Raw genomic sequence first — 26,667 nt, 5'->3', positions numbered from 1 at the left:
ACGCATGTTAGAGAACCAGTAAGTGTCCAAATAAAAAAATTCCAACAGGAGTTTTATAAAGCACTAAAAGAAGTTGAAAAGTATGATCGCTCATCAAAACTTACTGTTGAAGAAGCCATCCTTGTTTATGCAGAGATCGTTAGTGATGTGGCCAGAATAGTTACTGCAATGCCACCCACCCAAGTCAGTGTCGAAAGATTATTTTCAGCCCTAAAAATAATAAAGTCTGACTTAAGAGCCTCTATGAAAGAGGATCTGGCAGAGGCAATTCTCTTCCTTAGAACTCTACATTGAATTGATTTGCATTTGCTAAGCCTAGAACTACATTTCAAGATTAATATAAACCATTTCTAGGTTTTACAGATTTTGTTTTTGGTTCATTATAGATAAGCTTTGTTTTTCTTCTAAAACAACCAAATAATGTGGTTTGTATTTTTGAACTGGTAAAGATCCTGTTCCTGATGTTTATGCCTGCTGCTACTATCCAGCCACTTGATTGATTAATACAAAAAAATTAATAAAAAAAACATTGTTTTCATTGTGTTTGTCTTTTGCTTAAACTGTGCAATACAGTAGACTGTTGGCTTCCCAGCCAGTAGTCCTGTGGTAGGTTGCGTTTCTTTCCCTCAAGGAATGTATAAAATACATTCGCATATTAATACAGAGGAGTCGGGGAGTCTGAGTCGGAAGTACATAAAACTGAGGAGTCGGAACATTTATCTACCGACTCCACAGCCCTGGTTGTGTGTTTATCAAATGTGCAGGTGTGAAAAAAGTTTTAGTCTTTTAATGCCTTCACCTGGTCGGATACAAACAAGAGGTACAATCACAATATACAAATCTTCATAACATTATGCTGAAAAACAAGAATTACCATCAATACGGGGGTTCAAGGATAACCCACTGAATGGACTACGAGACTCAAGCTCCTGGTTAGGACAATGAAAAAATGCAGCTTCCCCCCTCTCCCCACCCCCCATCTCACTACACCCAATAAGAACTGTTCCCGCAGCATGCCATACACTACTCCACTACAAATACAGGCTTGAAACATGCATCTTTGACTCTTTCCAAAAGACAGTGTGTATGAAATATGCATATTTAATGACCTGATAATGGCAAGGGACAGAGTCCAAGCATCTTAATACTCTTTGATAGTTCAGCAAGTTTGGCACAGCTGACCGCATTACCTTAAGAGAGGTTTTGTGGTATTCATGGCACAGGATGACAGAACTGTAAATTCTCACAGAGGAGTATTAATTCAGACGGCCCTAAGAGATTTAGGGAATTGGTAAAAATTCAATTTGCCATCAGCCATACAAACCTTTTCATGTGGAGAAAGCTTTGTATTGTAGTGTTGGGTACACTGGTACCATAAACGTATCTGTTTTAGATGTGTGGTCTACAGCAGAAAAAACAGAAGAAAGTTCCACAATAATATGCAATATCCAACAGCTAAGCTTAATCCAAGTAGGATTTACAATAAAAAAAAGGTAACCAGTAATGTTTTCCATGCCAAAACACCATGAAGGTTTTTTTTCCCCCCTGTCTTCATTCAGCAGTGGACTGCTCCATTATCCATTTTCTTCTCATGATTTAAACTTCAGTTATAACTTTGCTTGCACCACTTCTTCAAAACGTCTCCTCCAGACTGTAGCTGGTAATTTCAGGTTTTCTGTACATATCTTCCCCTCCCTTCCATTCTATTTGCAGCTCCTGAAGTTGCACAAGACCTTGTCAGATAGTGGCGTAGTTTGGGAAACAAGCAGATTACAGCTTTGTTTGGACACCACTGATATGGGATCCATCCTTACAATGTAGACGTGATGGGGCAAAGAGCATGTTGATGCAAGATATCCCAAAGACAACCCCGCAGTCACAAGAACATCTGCGTTGGATTATGAAGCCATTCAACATCCTGGTCTGCTCATAAAATGTCATTCCAATTACTGCTCCTTTGTAAATATTAGTTGTGTCCTCGATTTTTAGACAACTTCCTACAAATCACAAATTCCCAGGACGGTGCAGTGTGTTGTGTAGCAAAAAGCAGTTTATAGCAGAGTTGGTCTGCTGAGCTCAGCCATCGATGATCTAGAAGGGCCTCTGCCACAGTTTGAAATGGAGTCTGAACATGTAAATTAGCTGGAAAGCTGCAGGCCATCCTTGAGATAGGAAATATTAAAAAGTAACAGAATGTCCAGAATTGCAGATTACAGGCTACTTACTAGGAGCTGCAATGACCCTTATTTAAAAACACACACACAATCTCATCTCTCTACACAGTTCTACAGAACTAGTCCCTTACAAATAAAAGTTCCTAGAAAATGTTTTATGAGAGAAGTTGTGAAATTGTAATAACCGTGCAGTATAAAGATCCCCAATCAACACTCTTTGGAATGCATGCAGTTTTTCCTAGTACAGTTGTATACAGGTCAGTAGCATATGTACAAGTATGCGAAATCACTTTATGTGGCATAACTAAAAGGAACCAAGAAGAGGACGAAGACAGGGAAGAGGGGGTGGAAATGTCATTTTCTGTCCTCTCCTGCCAGCTGGGTTCAAAGTTAACTCCAAATACCTAGAGCAGGGGTGCCCAACCAGTGGCCCGCAACCTCCTGCTCTGGGATGGCTGGTTGGCAAGCCCAGATTGCAGGTTGCCGACCTACCATCCCAGAGCATCAGTGTTGTGAATGAAGCCGGCGGTAGAGGAAGCAAGCGGCTTTTCAGAAAGTGCACCAAACCTGCAGGATATAATAGACTTCTATGGCAAAGTGCAGCTAACCAGCAGGAAAACCACAGGTACACGGTGTGGATAGACCGCAGACCATCAAAAGCAGCCTTAGGCCCCTTTCACACAATCGGTCTGACCCAATCGGACCCTCTATTCACCTCTATGGAGCGGCAGATGTAAACAGATTTTTGTCAGTTTACACCTGCCTACCTCCAATCCGATCTGCTAAAAAAAACAAAACACAGAAGTGGATCCGTCTCCTTTCATCCGATTGGATGAGAGGGCACAGAATAGATTGGGCAATCTGTGTGTGCTTTGCATATGCAGACTGGACACAGACCTGTCATCTGCCCACTCCGCTCATGGTGGCCCACGTTTGGTTACTAAGTGGCCCTCTGTCTTTAGGTTGGGCACCCCTGACCTAGAGAGTGTTTATGGATAGATGGGGAATCCTGGTATCTGGGGTGCTTTTTATGCATCTGTTGGGATGGTCTGTGGTCAAATTATTACAATACTGTAATGGCCTTTGATTTACTGCGTATTTTATAGTGATTTTTGGTCTTGGCTCTGAGATTTCATTAGACCCCATACTTGCATTAGGAGAAAGGTAGAGCCCCACAGCGCCAAGGTTAGTTCAGTAGATTTTTTTTTTTTTTGCATACATAATGAGAAAAGATCTGCTTGGGGGGGGGGGGGGGGGGGGATCTTAGAATCCTCTTAATCAGGGCTGGGAAATAAAATTATATAAGACATAACATAAGAGAATGTAAATATGGAAGACCTAAAAAGATATAACCTTAAAGTAGAACTAAAAAGGCAAAACATTTTTTTTCAGTTTGGATAGAGCCCCCTGTCAGATTTTTTTTTCTTCTCTCATCTGTATCCCATTGGGGAGATTTCCCTTCACTTCCTATTCCATAGACAAACAGGAAGTGAGAGGAAATCCCTGCAAATTTGGGGATGTCCTTTTACTTTTACTGATAATAGTAAACAGGACGAATAGAAAGGATGAATCTCTTTAATGGGGACACAGACAGAAAGAAAAACAGACAAGCATTCTAAGCCCCCTCCACTTTATTCAAAACAAAAAGTTTTGCCTTTAGTTGTACTTTAAGGCTGGGATTTTACTGGTGCCCTGTGTGAGCGCATGCGATTTGTACCGCATTGCAGTGAAAATCACGTGCGATGTGATTTCAGTCATACAGATGGTATGGCTGAATTCGGACCAAACTCGCACATGACACTTTTTTTGGTCCGCACAAGAATCAAAATCCATCAGTTCACAACCATGCGATCAGATTCCTCTCCGAACTGTTGATTCACAGTGTTTCCGCATCGCACCTATGTGAACCAGGACTAAATGTCCTAATAACGCATATCAATTTTGGTTATACTAATTGGTTATACTATAAACAAAAAACACCAACTCATCCCTATATAATACAATACTAGTAAAAATTAGGCATGAGGGAATGGCGTTGCGGACGTAACGTGACGCTGTGAGGGTGGGAGGTGCCGGAGCGCTCTATGGCAGCGAGGCAGCGTGTGTGCGGCGGGGATTCGAAAGATGCAGGAATCTGAGGGGATGTCAGAGCCCCGAAGCTAGCCCCGCGCTGCGCAGCGCGACCCTCCGCCAAGACCCAAAAGACCCCTGATGCGATCTGGAAGCAGGCGAACAGACGTCCGATTCCACAGACACGCCGCTCCGGGAGAGAACAGCGGAGGAAGACGGAGGAGGACGGAGCCGAGTGCGGGACGAGAAAAACAAGTCTAGTCGGGTCGGGTGAGACGCTCAGTAGAGCCGAGCAGGGTCGGTTGCTGCACCGCCCCCCCCCCCCCCCTGCCCTCCAGCTATTTAGCCCAGTCTGGACTGACCCGGTTTGCATACATGTCAAACAGTAAGACAAATGCTGACAACCTGTGGCAGAGATCCATGAGGGGAAAATAATTGGTTTGTATGTTAATATGACATAGGAAAGATACGGAACCTGAAATTTAAAAAGGAACTGTAATTGATAAGATGGCCATATGGTGAAGCAGGTATTGATGTTCTTTTGTTGCATGAGGAGTAGAAATCTGCAATATTTGAAAAGCGGACACAGAATACAATATCTGCATACCATTGGTGCAGGATCCATAGGAGACTGTGAAATGCTGGTAAATTCTGGTGCTTAAGACGGGGGATACATTGAAAAAAAAAAAAAAAAAAAGTAGGAAAGCGTCGTTTGGACCCGTGGCCTCTCTTGTTGTATGAACATTACTGAGAATAGACCTGTCAGTATATGAGGAACGGGAGGGAGGGAGGAAGATAAACCTCTAAAACTACTAAAAACCTCCAAATATCCCCCTATACACAAGGAGAGCACCCCCCTCTGTCCTTTCTCAGTGCTCTGTTGTTTTCTGCAGTTTTTTTTTTTTTTTTTCCCTAGTGTTCCTATTATTTATTTATATTTGTTGCTGTGCTGATGCTGCTTGGTTGCCTACTCGCCTATCTGTGTAGCATTGTTACCTCTCAGAATATCCTAGAAAACCTCTAAATATCCCCCTATACACAAGGAGAGTGCTCCCCTCTGTCCTTTCTCAGTGCTCTGCTGGTTTTTGCAGATTTTCTTTCTTAGTGTTCCTAATACTTATTTATTTGTATCGGTTGCTGTGCTGATACTGCCCGGCTGCTTACTCGCCTATCTGTGTAGCATTGTTACTTCGTAGAATATCCTTGTAGTAGGGAAGGGGAGGGAGACAGGGGAAGGAGAAGAATTAGGAAGGAAACCCCCCTAAAAAAAAAAAAAAAAAAATATATATAATAATAAAAAAAAAAAAAAATTCGCAAAACTGGGGAAGAGAATAAGGCCCTCCAGCAATAGCAGGATGAATAGAACAACAACGAGGGGTGTTACCTCAAAACCAACTAAAAACAACTCAGGGAACAGTTCTATACAGCAATATATGACGCAGGAAGGGAGTCTCAAAAGCCCAGGGCTTGCAAAAAAGACTGATAAAAAGAAGAACGAAAGCAAAAAAGGAGTAAGTAGCATGGAAAGCTCTAAAGGTGAAATAACAATAGAAAGTGAGCAAGAGCTCCACAATTTGGAAGAGCAAGTCCAAGACATGCAACCGCCTACAAAGGCAGAGATGAACACAATGCTGCTGAGGATGGAAAATGTTATCAGGACAGAAATTAATAAAGTAAGAACGGATCTTGGCGGGCTCCGCGAAAGAGTGGAAGAGACTGAGAAAAAAATAGAGGAACAGGATCAGGAAATAAATTACCTAAAAAAACAAGTAAGGGCGCTGAGCGACAGCCAAAGATTGGCGGCATATAGGATAGAGGACCAGGAGAATCGCAACAGGCGACAGAACCTGAGAATTAGAGCGATAGTAGAAGAAAAGGAGGAAGACCTGAGAACTATCATGAACACAATATTCAACCCTCTGCTTGAGAGGCCTGTACAATCAAAGCCCCTTAAGATAGAGAGAGTCCACCGAGTAGGGAACCCCCAACAGATAGAGAGGTACGGCCCAAGGGATGTTATCGTGCGATTCAGGAATTATGTCGATAAAGCAGAAATCTGGGGAAGACTCAGGGGGAAATCCCTGAGATATAGAGACACTGAGCTACAAATATTCTCCGATTTGTCCAAAGAAACGTTGGCAAGAAGAAGACATTTGAAACCCCTCTTAGACTTAATGCGGGCACATAATATAAAATATCAATGGGGGTTCCCGGCTTGCCTCATAGGCATAAAGGGTAGTAAAACAGCACGACTTAGGTTCCCGGAGGAATTAAATGAATTTTGTCATAAAATGGATTTAACAGCCCCAGAGTTGCCGGACTGGGTGGAATAGGTGATTTTCTTATAGCCCCGAGGTTGGAGGGGCTGGATTGGGGGGAGGAGGTGGGGTGGAGAGCTGATGGAGCGCCCTAGAGTACCACCACTAGTGAGGAGCCGTAGGTGAAGGAGAGGAGACAACCTATAGCGGCTCTCAGGCCAGGAATGGGCCAGGATGGGGGAGGGGGGGGAAATGGGGGGGGGGAGGGGAGGGGGGGATTTGGAGGGAGGAGGGAGGGGAGAGGGGAGATGGGAAGGAGGAGGGAGGGGGAGGGAATGGGAAGAGTGGGGGGGTGGGGGGAGGCAGGGAGACCATCTGACCGACTTCACAAGAAAATATTCCAAACACTTAAAAAAAAAAAAAAAAAAAAAGATATATGACAGATGTCAAGTTTCTCTCATATAATGTAAAGGGACTAAACTCCCATATTAAAAGACACAAAATTCTCTGTGAATTAACACAGTATAAAACAGATATTGCCTATCTTCAAGAGACCCATATTACCTTGGAATCCAATATAAAGCTCTACTCAACAGAATACCCGATATGGTATTATGGGGATACAATCTCATCGCGATCCCGGGGGGTTGCTATTGGATTCGCTCGTAGAATCCGATTCACATTGGTGGATAGACAAACAGACCCGGAGGGGAGATTTCTGTTCCTGAAAATAAAACTGGGAGGAGAGATCTATACCCTAGCTAATGTATACGCCCCCAATGTAAACTCGGTTAAATATATTAGTAAAATCATGAGAAAACTAAAAGAATTTGAAGAGGGCCATGTAGTCTTGATGGGAGATTTCAATTTCTGTATGAGTCCAAGCCTCGATAGTACGTCCTGTGCACAGGGGACAAATCGTGAGCAACTAAAAATACTGATAAAACAAATGACACAAAATCAAATGGTGGATGTATGGCGGATCCTCAATCCGAGGGCCCGCGACTACACGTTTTTCTCACCTGTGCATGGGACGTACTCGAGGATCGACTATGCCCTCGTCGACCACAGACTTCTGGAGAGTGTGATAGAAGCAAGGTGTGAGATCATGACGTTATCAGACCACGCCCCTATAACCTTAAAAATAAAAACTTCTATACAAAAAGACACACCACCAGAATGGAGATTGGATGAGAGTCTGTTGGGGGACGAGGAGGTAGTGGAGAGGATACGGAAAGAGTTGGAATGTTATTTTCAGGAGAACGACAAGGAGGGTATCTCAAGAGCATCCCTTTGGGAGGCCCATAAAGCGTATATAAGGGGAATCTTTATTGTAGAAGGGGCAAGGAAAAACAAAATAAGAACGAGTAAATTAAAAACACTAAGGGAGGAGATATATCGGCTAGAACAGGAACATAAGTCGCAGGGGCAAAAGAGGGAAATATTTCATAAGTTGAGTATAAGAAGGGATGAATATAGAGCTCTGGCGGAACAAGAAACTAAGAAACATATAGACCGGACAGAGAGAGAAAGATACGTCTGGGGAAACAAACCTAGTAAAAATTTGGCCAGAATGGTAAGAAAAAAAAAAACTAGGAATTTTATAGAAAAAATCAGAGACAGGAATGGTGACTTAGTATATGCGACAAATAAAATAGCAGAAGTATTCCGGAGCTACTATGAAGAACTTTACGATATCCAACAAAACATCAGGTGCCCACGTGAAAAAATGGACAAGGGTAGGGAAATACTACAGTTAGCCAATCTCCCAAAATTAGAAGAAGAGGAGGTGGAAGAGATGGAAGGTTTAATAACGGAACAGGAAATAAGGGAGGCCTTAAAAAACACTCCTAAGGGGAAAAGTCCCGGGCCAGATGGCTTTACATCTGCCTACCTACAAAAGTTCAGTACCATCTTAATCCCCAGACTCTGCCAATACTTTAATGGCCTTGGAACTGACTATGAAATGAGTAGAGAGGCTTTAACAGCAACGATTACAGTGATCAAAAAAGAGGGAAAGGATAATACGACTTGTTCGGGTTATCGACCGATCTCACTCCTAAACGCAGATACGAAACTGTATGCAAAAATTTTAGCGGAAAGAATGAAGGGAGCGATGACAGCCATCATCCACCCAGACCAGGTAGGTTTTATACCTGGGAGGGAGGGAAAGGATAATGGTGTGAGGGCGCTCCTTCTCTTGGAGCAGATCAAAGAAAGTGGGACCCCCGGTCTATTCCTGTCGGTTGATGCTGAGAAAGCTTTCGACAGGGTAGACTGGGGATTCCTGATACAAACCCTAGAATTCATAGGAATAGGTCCAGGGATGATAAGGAGAATAAAAACCCTATATTTCCACCCGTGTGCAAGGATCAAAATTAACGGATCCTTATCCGCCCCTTTTGAGATGAAAAATGGGACTAGGCAAGGATGTCCCCTATCCCCCCTCCTCTTTGTCCTAGCATTGGAACCCCTCCTGGCAATGGTCCGACAAAACCCAGAAATCTATGGGGTAGAAGTAGGCGAAGATGAGCATAAACTGTCAGCCTTTGCTGATGATTTATTATTCTACATAAGCAGCCCAAGAGTCACCCTCCCGAAGTTAATAGATATCTTAAAACAATATGGCGAGGTCTCAAACTTTAAAATGAATACAACAAAAACGGAGATTTTGAATATTAATATTCACAAAGATGAAGAATTATATTTGCGGAAGAAATTTAATTTCTCCTGGCAAAGTGAGATAAAGTATTTGGGTATAAAAATGGCAAATACTTTGAAAAAAATATATAGAATAAACTTTATCCCCCTTCTCGACGAAATTAAAAGAGAAATCAAAACTATATACAATAGACCAATATCGTGGTTTGGGAGGATAAATGTGGTAAAAATGGTACTTATCCCCAAAATTTTGTATAAATTCCAAATGGTCCCAATTTATTTGCCTCCGTCATATATTAAAATAATTAACTCCCTCCTAATGAAATACATATGGAACAATAAAAAACATAGAGTCTCTGCCCAAATTCTAAAACGAACCAAGAAAAAAGGCGGCCTGGCTGTACCTGACATTAGATTATACTACAACGCTTCGGTCCTCACACGGGTCATAGAATGGGCTAAAGAGTCACAGGATAAAAGATGGATAAGTATTGAATGCACCTTAGCGAGGGCACAGTTAGGGAGATTAATCTGGAACCCCCCACACTATAGAACCCTACACACGTCAACACACGCAATTACACATAACGCTTTAAGGATATGGGATCGATTACACAAACAATTAAAAACTAAATTTAACTCACCCCTTATAGATTTGAAAGAAAACGAATATTTTGCACCTGGGACTAAAGAGGTAGGTGGTAAGTGGATCAAAAATAGAACACAGTTAAAAGACATAACACTAGAGGGCAAAATTATGACCCTTCACGAAATTAGGATTGAAATGGAGGCACTCAGCGAGTGGAGATATCTTCAGTTGGTGTCATTCGTTAAATGCCTCCCACACCCATTGAGGTCACGAGAGGAGTACACTACATTGGAACAGATGTGTAGTACCGAAAGTTCAAAAGGAAATATCTCCAAAGTATATAAATATTTACAGAAAATAGACGAGTCGGATACGCTAAACTACATACAGAAATGGGAGAGAGACCTAGGAGTTCCAAGGGGGAAGACGACCATAGGGAGAATCCTCAATTTGACTCATACTTCGGCGGTTGATGTAAAAACCGCTGAGATGAACTTTAAGTGTCTGACAGGATGGTACATTACCCCAGATAAAATGGCCAAATTCGGAGTAGGGGAGTCAGAGGAATGTTGGAGAGGATGTGAGGCAAGAGGAACGATGGCCCACCTGTGGTGGGACTGTGTAAAAATCAAAACGTTCTGGGGAAAAGTTTTGGCCTTGATAAAAGAGATAACTAAAAAAGAATTGGAAAATAATCCTTGGATAGTCCTCTTTCATGGGGGAGAAACGCCAGTGAACGATTATAGGGGATCACTAATTCCGCATTTGTTGAACTCTGCGAAACGATTGATACCCCTAAAATGGAGAAACCCGGTAAGCCCGCAAATATGGGAGTGGATCGACTCTGTAGAGGGTACTTATAGGAGGGAGAAAATAAAATACGGTTGCGAAAAGAACAAGGCAGGAAATAAGGATATCTGGGAAACATGGATTGATTTTAAAAAGTCTCGGAAATACGCAGAAAACATGAGAGAGGAATAAGAATGCAGCAATATAGGAAATAAAAATACTAGGTGGAGTCGGGAGATGGTCTGGGAGGGGTGGGAAGGGTAGTGGGGGGGAGGGAGGGGAGGGAAGGGACTGGGATGGGGTGATGTGTCACGTTATCACGTAATGATAGCATGTTGGATCTCGTATATATGAGGAACGCTCTAGCCCGTTTAAATTGTTAAAGGGCTGAAAGAAGATATGCTTAAAAAAAAAAAAAAAAAAAAAAAAAAAAAAAAAAAATGTAAAAACTACCAAAAATAATGCTATACCTGAAATAGAGACGGAATTATGAATAAAATCATGAGCAGGTCTCTTGCTGTGGTTATGTCTGACGTGGAAGAAAAAGAAAAAAAAAAAAAAAAAAAAAAAAAAAAAAAAAAAAAAAAAAAAATTAGGCATGATTCGGTGTATGTTTTTTTGTATACTGTCATCATTTGAAATCTGTCTTTGGGATATTTTGCATTATATCTTCTGAGATAACTCATGTTGATGATAGTAACTTCTGTTTTTTTATTTTTAAGACCTGACCAAAGAAAAGTTTCGAGCTCTGAAATGCATTGGCTTATATTGTACACAAAAATAAAGATATATTAGACTTGCATGGTGGCGCTCCCAAACCTTTCTACATGTCGCAAACAACTCTGGGGACCCCCACCCCACATTGGCTCCCACTGCTGTCAAACAAATCCAATGACATGGGAGCCGGGGCCAGAGCCAAGTCCTGCTGTCTGTCAATAGACAAAGCAGCGCGCCCACACGGGTGCCCCCCGAGCAGGGAGAGCGATTCTCAGATGGGGCTCTCGAGAAGGAGGAGGAGGAGTCAGGAGCGCCGCCAAGGGACCCCAGAAGAGGAGGAACAGGGTTCACTGTGCAAAACCAACTGCACAGAGGAGGCACGTATGACATGTTTGTAAACAAAAACACACAATGAACATTTACATATCTTTTAAGGCCAAAACGTATTGGTGAATATTTTGTACTGGTGCCCCGGAATGACTTATTAGCAGCGCACACAATATACTGCACATGGAATGACGACACTCAGAAGTCTACAGGCAGCAAAGTGACTTAATAAAACTGGAGAGCGCAAAATCTGGTGCAGCTCTACACAAATAAATCAGCCTCCAGGTTTTATTGTCTAAACTGAATTGAACAAGATAAAGTTAGGAGCCGACTAGCTACCATACACAGCTGCACCAGATTCTGAGTGCTTCCGTTTTAGTAAATCTCCCTCAAAGGCTTTACTATGGACAGCAAGGCATTGTACAATCACAAGCAGTCACCTATGCAGCATCCCCTTCTCACTCCCTACCTCTATTTGGACTGTCCGGTAAGCTTGGCCCATTCTTCAGAGGCAGTTCTCTCATCGATCCTGTCACACAGAGGAGAAACTGAGCGTTAGCAGAGACCGACAACACCAAATACTTTTAATGGTAGGCGAAGGTGTAAGAGTGATAAGAAATATGGAGACATAGACCAATAAAAAAATAAAGATAAATGGTGTACTGTTATTGTCTTCTTGATCAACAGTGTCATAGACCCTATAAGGATTTCCTGAAACTGCTCATGTGACTTGCTATGTCACAGGGGTGTGTGAACAATGACATTCACGATCAACACATGGAGTGACAAGAACATTTACAGGTGTATTCTTATTATATATGTGGAAGAATGTTGCCATGCCAACGTTAAAAAAATAAAAATAAGGCTTGGTTAGAGCCGGTTCACACTGGGGCGGCACGACTTCGGGGGCGACTCGGCAAGGTGTCCTGAAGACGACTTGCAAAATGATTTCTGTATAGAAGTCAATGCAAGTCGCCCCCAAAGTCGTACAAGAACCTTTTTCTAAGTCGGAGCGACTTGCGTCGCTCCTATTAGAACGGTTCTATTGAATAGAACGGGACGCGACTTGTCAGGCGGCTGAGTCGCCCCAGTGTGGACCGGCTCTCAAGGTTTACTGCACATGTGCAAGATTCTGGTTATCGGAGGGTCAAAGAGTGAAAGTTCAGCTGAGGATTGAAAAATCGGGAGGCAACTGCAAATATGGCCCCGGCTTCAGCCAGAGCAGATAAATAAGAAACCAAGCTGCAGACATAGCAAGAAAGATGCCATGGGACCAATTAGCAATCCGGTGCGTTTAGAAAGGTTACGATAGCTAGGGATTGTGGTTTCAGAGTTTACTACCGCTTTAAAAGCACTGGATAGTAAAATTATAACTGGATTATGACATTGTTTAAATATTCTTTATTTGAATGTTTTTGTATGTAGAGCCCTAAGGAACAGAGTTGACTTAGACCCTGAAACTATTACTACAAATATGAATGAAAATTTGAATTAAATATTATATGTCCTTTGGGTGCTTTAACTAATTTGCCTACCAAAAGGATTTAATTTTTTACTGTTATTTGCAGACATACAAGACTTTTGTTTGGTCATTTTAAAAATTTACACCTCAGTGGTGTTTTTCTTGAAAAAAGTTTTTTTTTATTATTATTACACACACACACACACACACACACACACACACACATATATATATATCTCCCCCCCCCCCCAAAGGATTGCTGCATTTAAAATATTAAATTAATTAAAGAAATTACATGATCAGATGTTTGAGGATTTGTTTCGGGCTCACAAGCTTATGCCCTTCATCAGATTAAAAAAACATATCTAACACTTCAGATGAATTCAAGAGAATTTAAACACTTTCACAAATAAATCCCATACAGAATCAATCCTGTGGTTAATGACTAATCAGTACAATTACATTCCTTCATTGATTGTTTTTCTCCACTATCACAGAAATGGTTAACCAAGACAGGTGTTCTCCTCATACTTCAAATCGGGAACCTTCACTTTGTCAGTCTGTCAAGATACATGCATATGGATATCACCACATATTTAATTTATATTTTAAATAAATACAAATCTAAAAATCAGTATTTAATCCTTTTGGGGTAATGGCATTGAGAAAATCTATCCAGTATACCTCTTTCTGAAAACCAATTGTCGATCACCTCCTCTCCTATTTTTATTAATCCCTTCCAATACCATATACTTGGGAAATAGAATGACGTTTGTCTACAAAATGTCTAGCCATCGGTAGTCGTGTTAACGTATTCCTAATTGAATACTTATGTCTAGCTATACAGTCTTTAACCTTTTGTGTTGCTTCACCAATATAAAGTAACTCACACGGGCACTTTATAGCATAGATTACAAGAGAGGATTGGCATGTATAGTAGTATCCTTGAATTGGGATTTCAAAACCTTTAGGGGGCTGTGATATGGATTTTCCTCTGATCATAGAATTGCATTGTATGCATGACAAACAGGGATATGACCCTGTATTACATGGTCCAAAAATGTTTATATTGGGAATAGAAGGGGAATACTGGTCAGATCTAACCAAACTCCTCAGGGAGTATTCAACTCTATCCCAAGGAGTCAATTGACCAGAGTCAAAAGAATAGTCAGTGATCCACAGTGTAGGGAGGAGAGATTGAATGAAATGGAAAATAAATCAAAAGGAATTATCCAGTGGCACAGGTTAATAAAGAACAGGTTAATAAAGAACAGGTGAATAAAGAACAGGTGAATAAAGAACAGGTGAATAAAGAACAGGTGAATAAAGAACAGGTGAATAAAGAACAGGTGAATAAAGAACAGGTTAATAAACAACAGGTTAATCCATTGAGTAATAGGACATCAATTAGACATGTAAAATAAATACCTTGTGTTTCACAATTCCATCCATTCTCTTATTGTATTTTTAATATTGTTAAAGAACATTGGGGATTATTGAGAGATTTACCCCAATATTGATGAATTTTCTGTTCTACCTTTGCCTTCATAAGGAAAGGTAGAATGTTGAGATTGTTTGGTTAGATCTGACCAGTATTCCCCTTCTATTCCCAGTATAACATTTTTGGGACCATGTAATACAGGGTCATATCCCTGTTTGTTATGCATACAATGCAATTCTATGATCGGAGGGAAATCTATATCACATCCCTATAAAAGGTTTTGAAATCCCAATTGAGCCCAGGTTCACACTGGGCTGCTGGAGTGAAGCCGCGCCAGTTCAGCTGAACTCGCACAAAATTTTACTTCCGCTCGTCAGTCCCGATTTCGGCCGCGATTACAGAGACATCTGTGCAGGTTTCTGACAGACGTCAATGTAAATCGCAAAGGGTAGTACAGAAACTACTGTTTGAAATCAGTGCAGCGCTGCAGATGCCGGCAAATGTCGCTGATTTTACATGTCAAATCGCACCAGTGTGAACCAGGGCTAAAGGATACTATACATGCCAATCCTCTTGTGTAATCTATGCTATAAAGTGCCCTTGTGGGTTACTTTATATTGGTGAAACACCACAAATAGTTAAGACCCTATAGCTAGGCACAAGTCTTCAATTAAGGATAAATTAACACAACTACCTTTGGCTAGACATTTTGTAGACAAAGGTCATTCTATTTCCCCAACTAAAGTATATGGTATTGAAAAGGGATTCATAAGGAGAGGAGGTGATCGAGAATAGATCAGAAAACGTGAGGTATACTGTATTTTCTCAGTACTATTACCCCAAAAGGATTAAATACTGATTTATATTTATTTAAAATATATTTTCAATATGTGGTGGTATCCATATGTATGTATTTATCTTGACAGACTGACAAAGTGAAGGTTCCCGATTGAAGTATGAGGAGAACACCTGTCTTGGTTAACCATTTCTGTGATAGTGGAGAAAAACAATCAATGAAGGAATGCAATTGTACCGATTAGTCATTAACCACAGGATTGATTCTGTATGCCATTTATTTGTGAAAGTGTTTAAATTCTCTTGAATGCATCTGAATTGTTAGATATGTTTTTGATCCGACGAAGGGCGTAAGCTTGTGAGCCGAAACAGAAATCTTCAAACATCCGATCATGTAATTCCTTGAATTATGAAGTAATAAATATTTTAAGTGCAGCAATCCTTTGGACTTTTACTATATTTGGTCGGTGGGAAGCCTAGATTGCATTGCACTGGACAGAGACCGGGTGCAGCTCTCAACTATAGTGATATATATATATATATATACACACACACACACACACATATATATATACATATATATATATATACACACACACACACACACACACACACACACACACACACACACACACATATACACACACACAAACACACCAGCACTGTGCAGCCAGTGTGGTAAGATTGAGAGCCCCACCCACTTGCTCATCACTGCCCATTTAAAGCAGCGACTCTGACCGATGTACAGGGGATAATATAGTAAATTATGTGAAAAATAAGTGTATGCATGCTTGTTATTTTGTATAAAGCCCATTAGCCCGCTGTCGTAAAGGGGTTAATGCGAGGCACAGTGGCAGCAAAGATGGCACTTTTGTTTGTAAATAAACTCACGTGATCATCCTGACTGCTGGCATAGTGATCATGTGACCAGGAACAGTTCAGCATGGTTCTCAATTGTTAGTGTGAGGCAAGCACGGTTCGTGACCAGGCAGTCTCAGAGCTGGGACCATGCACAGCTGCATATTCCTAGTTCCAAAGCAGAATATAGATCAGCATTCTCCCAGCACAAGGAACTCTGTTGAGGAATGTTAATTCACAGACTGTGCTTGGGGGCCTTTTAAAGCGATTGTAAGCCGCTGCATTTTTTTTCTTGCCTGCAAGTCATCGCATACAGAAGCCGCCGGTCACAGTACAGGACTGAAGAAACGACACAGGAAGACGTTCCTTCAGAGCGCATGCTCCAGCAATTTCACTTGCTGCATGTTCAGTAAATATCTCCTAAACAGTGCATGTTTAGGAGATATTTAAACTACCTATAGGAAAGCCTTAAAGATGGAGGTTTACTTCCTTTTTAAAGCGGAGTTCCTCCCACATTTTTTTTTTTAGTCATCCGTTCAGCTTGTATGAATAAGTTACTGTAAATGAATGTTTTGCATATAAAATCGTGGTTCCAGTACATCTTTTTTTAAATTTACTTACCTTCGCTTTCAGCTTCCTGAGTGCAGCCATCTCGATTGTGGGCATATGAAGCCCACTAGGTCTCCGTTCCGGGATAAGACGCTGCTGGCTACCCAGCATGCACCTCCCGATGTCGTGCATGCGCATTCTACACAGGGCGTAGCGCAGGCAAGCGTGTCTGGTTGCCATCACAATGGGCTACGACTGAGGAAGTGCTGCCCCGTTATCATGCTGAGCTGCCCACTGACTCCTGATAACAATGACACGCATCTCCCAGGAGCCTCGGCGCAGCAGGAAATTACGTACATCGCTGCAGCCCGCAAGGAGGCAGAATGCAGGAGACAACTTGGCAACAAGCTTCACAAAGTAAGGAAAAAAAAAAAAGCCAAATGTCCACATTGCTGGAATGGACAGATTGAGCTAAAGATCAAATTATCTGCTTGAAGCAATACCGCTGTTCTTGTTGAAATTCCTCCTATCTGATAAATACATAATAATACACAAGTACAGAGCATATGTGGAACCAGGCAACATATCAAGTAAAAGTTGGCCGTGTACCTGTCCGGCCCTTGTTGGAGATTTCATTGGCTAGCCTCTCAAAGTACTCAGGCAGGTCAGAATACTCTGTGCCATAGGAAATCACTTTGATGCCCTTGTCCAGCATGTTCTCCCTCAGCTTCTTGAACTCATCTACGGCCTCCCGCCGGACCAGCATGAAGTGTTCCAGATCAGATTTGTGCTTCACTGCCTCTAGGAAGAGTGCCTGGAAAGTCGTGTCATCCACAGTGCGGCCACAGCCCAGAAACAGGAAAGATTTGTTCTCGTACAGCTTCTGGATCTCCCGCTGCAGCAGAAATGAGAAGATGTTAGAAGAGCCGCCTAGACTGATTATCTGCTACCTTTTTTGGTTCAGCCCACTGAACTTAGAATGTATGGCCAGCTTTAGATCATGTCATTTTAAACAAATCTAAGAGCAACTCAAGCAAACACATTTTAATCAGGTAGGGCTCTTTTATACGGGCAGCCAGTGTGTGGAAGCAACAGGGAGGCAATAAAAAAAACAGGCAACCGAGTCACTGTTTTTACCGCCCTCTGGCCACAATCAAGCCCCCCACCCCATGTTAAAATCACAGCCTGGCAGGGTTGTACACATGCATATACATCATATACTTAATACTGTCAGCTAAAGTATTAACGTGGAAGTAAACGCGAAACCTACCAAGTCTGATCTATTTAGCTTTCTCCTGCACACAAAGGGTACCGCTGGAGACCGGACCCGGAGCAGCTTAAGAATAGGAAAAAGTATAGCTATTTTTTTTCTTTATAGGGCTAGATAGATTAGGTTTAGAATGTGGCTGAGAGTAGGTTTAGCTTTGGTTAGGCTTTGCCTTTACTTCCACTTTAACAGTCAGTAGAAGACAGTACTTTTTATTTTTTCCTATAGTGGGCCTTTAGATTGGTCAATAAGACCTCACCAAGACCCCTTTCACACTGAGGTGCTTTACAGGCGCAAAGTGCTATAAGTGCTATAGCGCTTGTTGTGTCTCTCCTGTCACTCCAATGTGAACCAGCATGCTTTCACACTGGAGCAGTGCACTGGCAGGATGTAAAAAAAAGTCCAGCAAGCAGGTTCTTGGAGGCGCCTTAGGAGCGACGTATACACTACTCCTAAAGCACCCCTGCTCATTGAAAGCAATGGTCAGCGCCAGCAAAGCAGCAGTGCTTTTAACCCTTTTATGCCTGCTAGCGGGGGTTTAAAGCACCGATAGCCCCACCCCGAAAAGCACCGCTAAAACAACGGTAAAGCGCGCCCAAAGCCCCAGTGTGAAAGGGCTCAAAATCTCTAAAATGTGTGCAACGATCAATGGCTAAAGCTTGCTATAGCCAGCTAATGAAAAGAAATAAAAAAAAACTCAAAAAAAGAAAAAACAAAAAGAAATAAAATGGATTTCCCCATCCACCCAACCAAGGTGAATGGGGGAATTCACCCCCCTGTGCTACTGTATTCTGACAGCGGAGACGACTCCTCTGTCATAATACAGTGACTGCAGTGCTGATCGAACAAGAATTTTCCAATTAGATCAACTTCTCTCTAGCAGGAATGGCCATAGATAGATCGAAATTCACCCAGCCCTGTACCTACATGCAACACAACTGGGGCTAATCTAAAACAACTGAAAAGGAAAATGTACCATATACGTTACCCCTAATACAGCTAATCAGATTACACAAGCCATTTCTCCAGTTCAGAGTGGCAATAATGCAGACAATTTCTTTCTTTCTTTTTTTTTTTTAATCAGAGTGTACTCTCACCATGACCTCTGTGTTGCGCAGGACATTCTGGTAGCCAGCCGGGTGGAGGACGATGCCGCTGGGGTTTGTATAGACGCCGTGGATGTGCAGGACACTAAGTTTCTTCTTCTCCTGAGCCCATTCAAGTACCTGGTGAGAAAACAGCTTTGATATCTTGATAATGAGCGATCTGTGCCACTTCTCCCCCAGGCTAGTAATACAGTGGATTCAATAAATGCTTGTGAGTTGTGCATGCGACGGTGGGGAAATAGGATTGTGGACAAAAACCAATATGTGCCCTAGAGTATCAACTAACTGTATAGCAGAGCCATGCACCATTTAATGTGCATTTCCACCTTTGCAGATACATGTATTTAACACCGCTATTTATTATGCGTTTCCAGTCACACAGCATACAAAAAAAAAAAAGTCAGACTGCAAGCATATCTGAAAAATTTCAGAGTAAGTCTTTCTCAAGAACAGGATGGGTTTCCTCTCACTAGACATACATACAATGCAGGAGGCCAGCTTTTACATTTTTACACCTTTGTTCAAATTGGATCAAATCTGGTTTGCAACCGATAATGAGATCGGCCAGCACAGTATAGACAGTGTTCGTTTTGACAAACGGCTCCCTGGCCACCTGATAGAGAGAGCAAAGTACTGTATTTATTGGCGTACAACACTCACCTTTTTACCCTGAAAATAGAGGGTAAACTGTGCCTGCGTGTTATACGCAGGGGGCTGTGGAAAGTTTTTTTGGTATATATCAGAAATAAGCATCTAAAATGATTAGCAGCCATTTTAAATGTTTTTTTATTTTAATTTTTTTTTTAAGTTATTAAGCTACGTGATTGAGAACATGTAACACATGTAAAAGTAGGTGCTATCCCAATTCAGCAGCATACGTGAATTTTTATTTATTTTTTTAAAGTAAAAAGGTAACACCACTTTTATGGGGAAAAAATAAAGAAAACAAAATATATAGCATATACAATTGCGACACGTCATATTGTAATTGAAAGTTATTAAAAATGACCTTTCCTTTTCAATCTGCAGCTCTGCAAATTTCCTGTAAAATGCGATGCACCTGGAGGTGTTCATTACACAGAATGTGTACAGAACGCCCCCCAGAAACAGAATTTCCCGCTTTTAAATTGGCTCACCAATTTTCCCAGAAGTCTGCACTAAGATACAAAAGCGATTTTTGGCATCCCCCCCCCTCAACAAAAGTTGTTACTCTTCCTTATGCCCAGTTTCTTCTACCTCCAGATCTTGGAGACTGTGCACTGCCGTTTTGTCTCTGTCAAATTTCCTCCCATCTCTAGTTTCCTTAAAGTGGAGTTCCACCCATAAATATAACATTACATCAGTAGTTTTAAAAAAAATGTCATTAGTCCTTTACGAAATTTTTTTTTTTAGATGCCTTCAAAGTGTTGTTGCTAGGCAGAATAGTTAATCTTCCCACTTCCTGCACCTAGGTGCTTAAGCTTCCTAACCTACACCGCACAGACTCCTGGGAATGTAGTGGGTGTAACTTTCCAGGAGTCTGTGCACTCCCCAGTCTCAAAGAATCATGCGACTTGGACAGCACAGGTGCTGAAACCTGATCTGACACTGCTTGTGCAGCACTGAGCATGTGCGAGATCTGCAAGGCTGAAATCCAGGAAGTCATACAGTCTGGCTTCATAATGCCCACACTTAAGATGGCCCCAGTCAATTTCTATTTTATAAAGTGTCTAAATGCTGTAACAACCTAACAAAACGGACCTTAGTTTACAGACTAACTTTACTAGAATACATTAAGCTTGTGTATTACAGGGGTATTTATATTTAAAAAGTGAAATTGTGGCCGGAACTCCGCTTTAAAGAGAAAGTGGTGATGCCACCGCTTCCTCCTGTAGGTGGGTAAGATTACAGCTCCCTGTCACAACCCACAGCCAATGAAACACTTGCATTTACACCAAACATGTCAGTGGAGTCCCAATGAATCATGGAAAAAGTGGTTTCCTTCTTGGAAACACATCGAATGGTTGTACATCAGCATATGCCAGTACTCATGTAACCCTGGGTAGAGGGCATCTCACAAATGCAGAAAATATGCAAGTACCAATGTATACACTCAGCCATTCATGCCTATAAAATCAGCTGTACGCAGTACCTGGGTTATAGAGTACTGAAAAAAAAAAAACACACACACACACACACACACACACACACGGTTTACGTTTCATGCCCCTAATGAGCCTGGGGGCCTATATTTGCCCAACTACTGATTATAGTTTTTGCCTAAAGTAAAGCTTTATCCCTCAAACAGTTGCAAAATTTTTGATTTAGTCATGAGTAAAATCTCCGTGTCCCTCCTGGCAGTGTCATTCACACGAGATGCTGGTTGTTGTCTGGCATTACCTTCTTCTCATCGGTCAGGTCAAGGGACTCCAGCTCTTTCCCTTGGTGATAGGCGTAGATCTCCAGAAGGTTGTCGAAGTTGGTTGTCAGGACGAGAGCACCGTGCTCCATCAGCTGCAGCACGGATTGCAACAGTTGCTTGCCCGTCTCCTCCATTTTGGACTCCAGGTCATCGAACACCTCGTACAGACAGTCCTTGAAGAAGGTGGACCGCACATTGCTGGTGCGCTACAGTAAGAAAGAAGATTGAAAGGAAAGGTGTTCAATACCAACGATTTCTAAAAACAGAAATGGATTACTCAATTACATACTCAATTACATTATGGTAGAGTGTTTAGCACGGTGATCCTGCAGCACTGGGGTCCTGGGTTTGATTCCCACTAAGGACACCATCCACCTGGATTTCATATGACTACCCCCCCCAACCCCGGTCACCAGACAACCAACACTTAAAATTCTTTCCTATGCAATGTGGATTGGCTCCTCACAGTGGCTGTGGGGATAAGTCCTGGTGTCAGTTAGCAGTATGGAGGTGCTCCTCACAGTGACTGAAGGACAGACCCTGGTAGCAGTTAGTATATACTATTGTGTGTGGGCACTGACCGGGGACAACTTCTGGATGAGGTCATGGGCCACGTGAATCAAGTTCTTGTCCTCGTGGAGACACTTCTGAAACTTTTTGCTCTCCTCTTCTTCTAGGAGGTCAAAGTCGTTGGCAGCATCCAGCAGTGCTTGAATTAACCCTTTCCAAGACTTCAGTGCAGGAACCTGGGGGGCAACGGCAGCACTGATCCCCGTCCCGATCACCAGCACCAGCTCCTGCGGCTTTTTTGTCTTCAGACTGGGCAGCAGCTTTCTGAAAGGCACAAGATGGCATCTAACCGAATTAGTACAAACAAACGGCCACTGTGATAACTTCAGTTTAAAAGACCAATTCTAGCCCAAAAAAATAAATTTAGGGTTTCCCCACCCCTCCAATAGTTTTATTTAAATATTTTTATTTAGTAAAGTGAACTGTGAACTTTTGACAATGTTTTTCATTGTTGCAAGTGTCCCATTTCTTGTTCTGGTGTCACTAGGACAGGAAGTGAAAAAAAGACTCGGTAATGGGCGGTTAAATATTAAGCCCAATATAAAATTGGCAAGGGTGGTCATTCATCCAAGCCCAATATGAAGGATCTCAGGGCAAGATGTTGGCGCAGTTTTGTAAAAATTATCCATAAATCTGTTTTGGTTCTGCTGCCGTTTACAGATTGTTTCAACAGAGGACAGAATAGAATAAAAAGTAGACAGTCGGCACTTTGGGAGACAGACACATAGGGCCAGATTCAGAGAGAACTTACGCCGATGTATCTGTTGATACGCCGCGCAAGTTCTAGGATGAGGCGTCGTATCTATGCGCCGTATTCTTGAAACCAGATACGCCTGAATTCTGGCTCCATCTGACCGGACGCAAGTCTCCTACGCCGTCGTATCTTGGTGCATATTTGCGATGGCCGCTAGGGGAGCTTCCATTGATTTACGTGTCGAATATGTAAATGACCTAGATACGCCGATTCACGAAGTACTTGCTCCCGTCGCAGTAAGCTACGCCGTTTACGTAAGGCGTACGTCCGGCGTATAGTTATCCCTCATAAAGCAGGGGTAAGTCATGTTAGGGTATGGACGTCGGAACAGTCCTCAGATTTTACGTCGTTTGCGTAAGTCGTACGTGAATGAGGCATTGAGCCGACGTATCTTAGGGAGTATATGCGACGTGATTCTGAGCATGCGCACGCATCCGCCGTTCTTTCGGGAATTTATTTACATGGGGTTACGGCTAATTTTAATACAACACGCCCACTACCTTCCTAATTTGTATTAGGCGGGCTTACGCCGGCCCATTTACGCTACGCCGACGTAACTTAGGGAGCAAGTGCTTTGTGAATACTGCTCTTGCCTCTCAGAGTTACGTCTCATATGCGCTACGCCCGCACAAAAATACGCCGATGTCTCTGAATCCGGGCCATAGTAGGGGCTGCCTCTAATCCCCCGTCCAATCGATTACTACCTAAACAATGGCCAGCTGGAAGCACTGGGGAGAAAATGCAGGTGAGAATTTTTTGCAGATTAGGCAACTGGTCTCATGTTCTTAATGGCTTAGGTCAGAAACGTTTTCCACATTAAGCCCTGCTTTCACACTGATGTGGTGCAAAAAAAATAAAATAAAATGCAGCGAATCCTGCAGGTTTCCCGCACTGCATCACGTGTTCTGCGATCTGCTACAGGTGTCATATAAAAGTCAATGACACCCCAGAAGCGGGTTACAAAGAGCAGTGCGTTTGCCTGAACCGGATCACGTGGGTATTAACACCCAATCCGATTGCAGTGCGGCTAAACAAAAAAAAGGTGCCTCAAAGAATTGTACGTGATTTGCACAAGAATGCAGTGCCAAGTACATGCGGTTTCCTGGTGTGAACCTAGGCCAAATGCCACCCTTTCCAAAAAAAAAATTGATTATGCAGCCAAGGGGTCCCAGTAGATATGAAAAAAAAAAGTGCTGCTTTTTAAAATGTTCATCATTTTAATGACACACCTTAAGGCCACAGGTGTCAAACACAAGGCCTGCGGGCCGAATCCGGCCCTCCAGGCCAATTCATGTGGCCCTCGTACCTCTCCTGCAGCTGCATGTGGTCCTCCTCCAGATCCCTGCTTTCAAGCAAGCAATGCATGCAGCTTCTTCCCAGCAGCAGCATAAGGTAAGGGGGGGGGTACACTGATGTAAGGGAGAGTGGGGGACTCAACTTCTGATGGTGGGGTGGCTCTTGACATCTAATGTAAGGGGAGGGGATGCGCTGGACATCTAATCTTACAGATACAACCGGCCCTTTTGAGGACAATCATAATGCTGATGCGGCCCACGGTGAAATTGAGTTCGACACCCCTGCTTTAGGCCATCTGGACCCCCTGGAAGCCTGGCTGAAGAACTTTGTTAGCAATCTCCATGTCCTGCCTTGTTGCTAGGATCCAAAAACCCTTTTGACTTTCACTCCTATAATGCTGGGAGTGAGCATCCAAATGTTTATGTCCTAGTGACAATTTTTTTTTTATACATCTACTGGGGCCCCTTGACTGCATAAGCTATTTTATGAAAAAGGTGAACATGGTCATCACTTTAATTCAGACCTCAGATCAGATTATTTTTTTCTGCATCAAAACGCATAGAAAGTAGGTTACATAGCTTTCTGTGGCATAGTTCACACCAGTGCTTGCAGTTCCAGAAAAAAGAAAGAAGTAGAACATGCTGATTTTTTCCTGCACAGAACTGTACTGAAACTTAACAAAAACGCAACACAACAATAAAAAATAAAAAAAAAACACACACACACACAACACCCCACCACCCATTTTTTTTTATCTGGAATGCTTACGGAAACCTATTAAAAATGCGCATACAGAAGCACATCCGGGACAGATCTGGAATGCGTTTTTTTTTGTAGTGTGAACCGGCACTTAAAACTTCAGACCAGCACAATCATGCCTGTTTTACAGTCATACCGGCTATAGCTAGTGGCTCCCCAAGGAGAATATAGTCAGGCAGGCTTTTTCACACAGTGACATCTACAGTTGGGCTGGTACTGGGAGAATGACCAACACCTAAAAACTTCAGAAGTGCCTCTCTTAGGTTGCATTCACACCTGAGCGAATCGTTTTCAAGCGGAAAGTTGCACGATTTTGTATAGGTAAAAAATGTCACCAATGTAAAAAGCAGAAAAACGCCTGTAATCTGCCTAAAAAGAAGCTCATGTACTTTAAGCTTCAGGGGACAGAACACTCAGATGTGAACAGGGCCATTTAAACGAATGGGATTTTTCTTGTTGGGCGTTTTGAGATGAACGTTTTAAGAGCTGAAAACGCTCAGGTGTGAATGCAGCCTAAATTATAATGGAGGTGGGTAGGCCGTGGGCGCAGAGGAGTAGACCAGGCTTTGTATAGACAACTTAGCTGTCATTTACAGCCCATGGTAATGGCTTATATATGTATGGAACAGGGGCAGTTTCTCTGGCCGGGCCAGTCCAAGTCTGCTTGTATGCCACCTGACAACCTTCTAGGTGCCACTAATATGACAATGGACCCCTGTGATGGCACAAGTGCCTTAGGTTGTCTCATCTCTGGCGAGTGGGCTCAATCAATTCAGATTTGTAATAGGGTTTTATGTCCACATTAAAATAATCTTCTATAAAGTTAAGAAGCAGGTAGGTTTTACTCGGCTCTAGGCAGCTTCTGCTGAGATTCTACAAGGTAAAATCCTCTACAAAAGTTTGACATTTCCTTCCAGAATTCTAAAAGCTTCGACAAATCCTTAAAGTAAACAAGCACTGCTAAAACATACAATCTTCATGATAAAAGTGAATTTATAGGGGTTCCATGAAGTAAAGCTTCCTCCATCAACAATTACCTAAATTATTTGCGCACCCCAGGAGCCTGGAACCCCCACATTTCACTGTAAAAGGAAACTGCAAGCACAGCCTGTATGGTTGGCATGTACCACCTATTTCTGACACTTGTACTTTCCAACTGGCTAGAAAACACAATGGGTGACCTCACTGGCCAACATGCGGCAGGTAGGGGTGGGTTACACAACAACTATACAAGCTCTGGACTTCTTTGAAGAGCACCCTGGAATTTTGAGCTTCTCTGCAAGAATAAGGACTTCAACCAAAGGAACCTCAAAAAAGGTACCAGATAACCAGGACAAGAGCCAGATTAACACCATGAAACTACCACAGGTTTATATTCAAAGTGTTTGCTGTATCAAAGTACGGTTTTCCCCCCCATCTTGAAACTTATGTTCTTCATCAAAACCAAGTTAAACTCACCAGTAATTAGATGGGATTTAAACTGTGATTATTTGTTTATTCCTTGTTAATCAAACATTTAATTAAAAATAAATATTTCCAGATCAGACAGAAAAGAAGCACATTGTGTGGCAGGGGAGTATTCAAGGGTGTCTCATCAGCCGATTACTTATTAACCAGAGTATACCTGGCTGCCTGCTCAGGTGGGATAAATTGCACTTGTTAAAACGGACACAGTCAGCTTGTAAAATGTCTGCTCTAAAAAGAACCTACAAATAATGCCCTTAAAGCGGTTGTTCACTCTGGGGGAAAAAAAAAATGGTAAAAAAAAAAAAAAAAATCCTACAAATCCTGTAGCACGGTCTTCATAAAAGGACACTTCCCTGT

General features: G+C 42.2%; 1 protein-coding gene across 8 annotated transcripts in view; it reads right to left on the bottom strand.

Annotated features, from left to right (window-relative positions):
• FAM118B (family with sequence similarity 118 member B) overlaps positions 1-26,667 on the bottom strand; it is an 82,340-nt gene that overhangs the window by 6,978 nt on the left and 48,695 nt on the right. For 6 of the 8 annotated variants that reach the window (XM_040326173.1, XM_040326174.1, XM_040326177.1 and 3 more), the window contains 5 exons: positions 22,046-22,319; positions 21,443-21,670; positions 19,055-19,198; positions 17,300-17,585; positions 12,055-12,114 (listed from right to left, as the gene is read on the bottom strand). In XM_040326173.1, the coding sequence (XP_040182107.1) occupies positions 12,055-12,114; positions 17,300-17,585; positions 19,055-19,198; positions 21,443-21,670; positions 22,046-22,319 (992 nt within the window). The remainder of the gene's footprint in view (positions 1-12,054; positions 12,115-17,299; positions 17,586-19,054; positions 19,199-21,442; positions 21,671-22,045; positions 22,320-26,667) is intronic. The other 2 variants (XM_040326179.1, XM_040326180.1) reach the window with 2 other exon arrangements.

The sequence above is a fragment of the Rana temporaria genome, chromosome 10 (genome assembly GCF_905171775.1).
Source record: "Rana temporaria chromosome 10, aRanTem1.1, whole genome shotgun sequence".
NCBI lineage: Eukaryota > Metazoa > Chordata > Amphibia > Anura > Ranidae > Rana > Rana temporaria.
The sequence above is the reverse complement of the archived record's forward strand: the minus strand, read 5'-3'. Positions and strand labels throughout refer to the sequence as shown.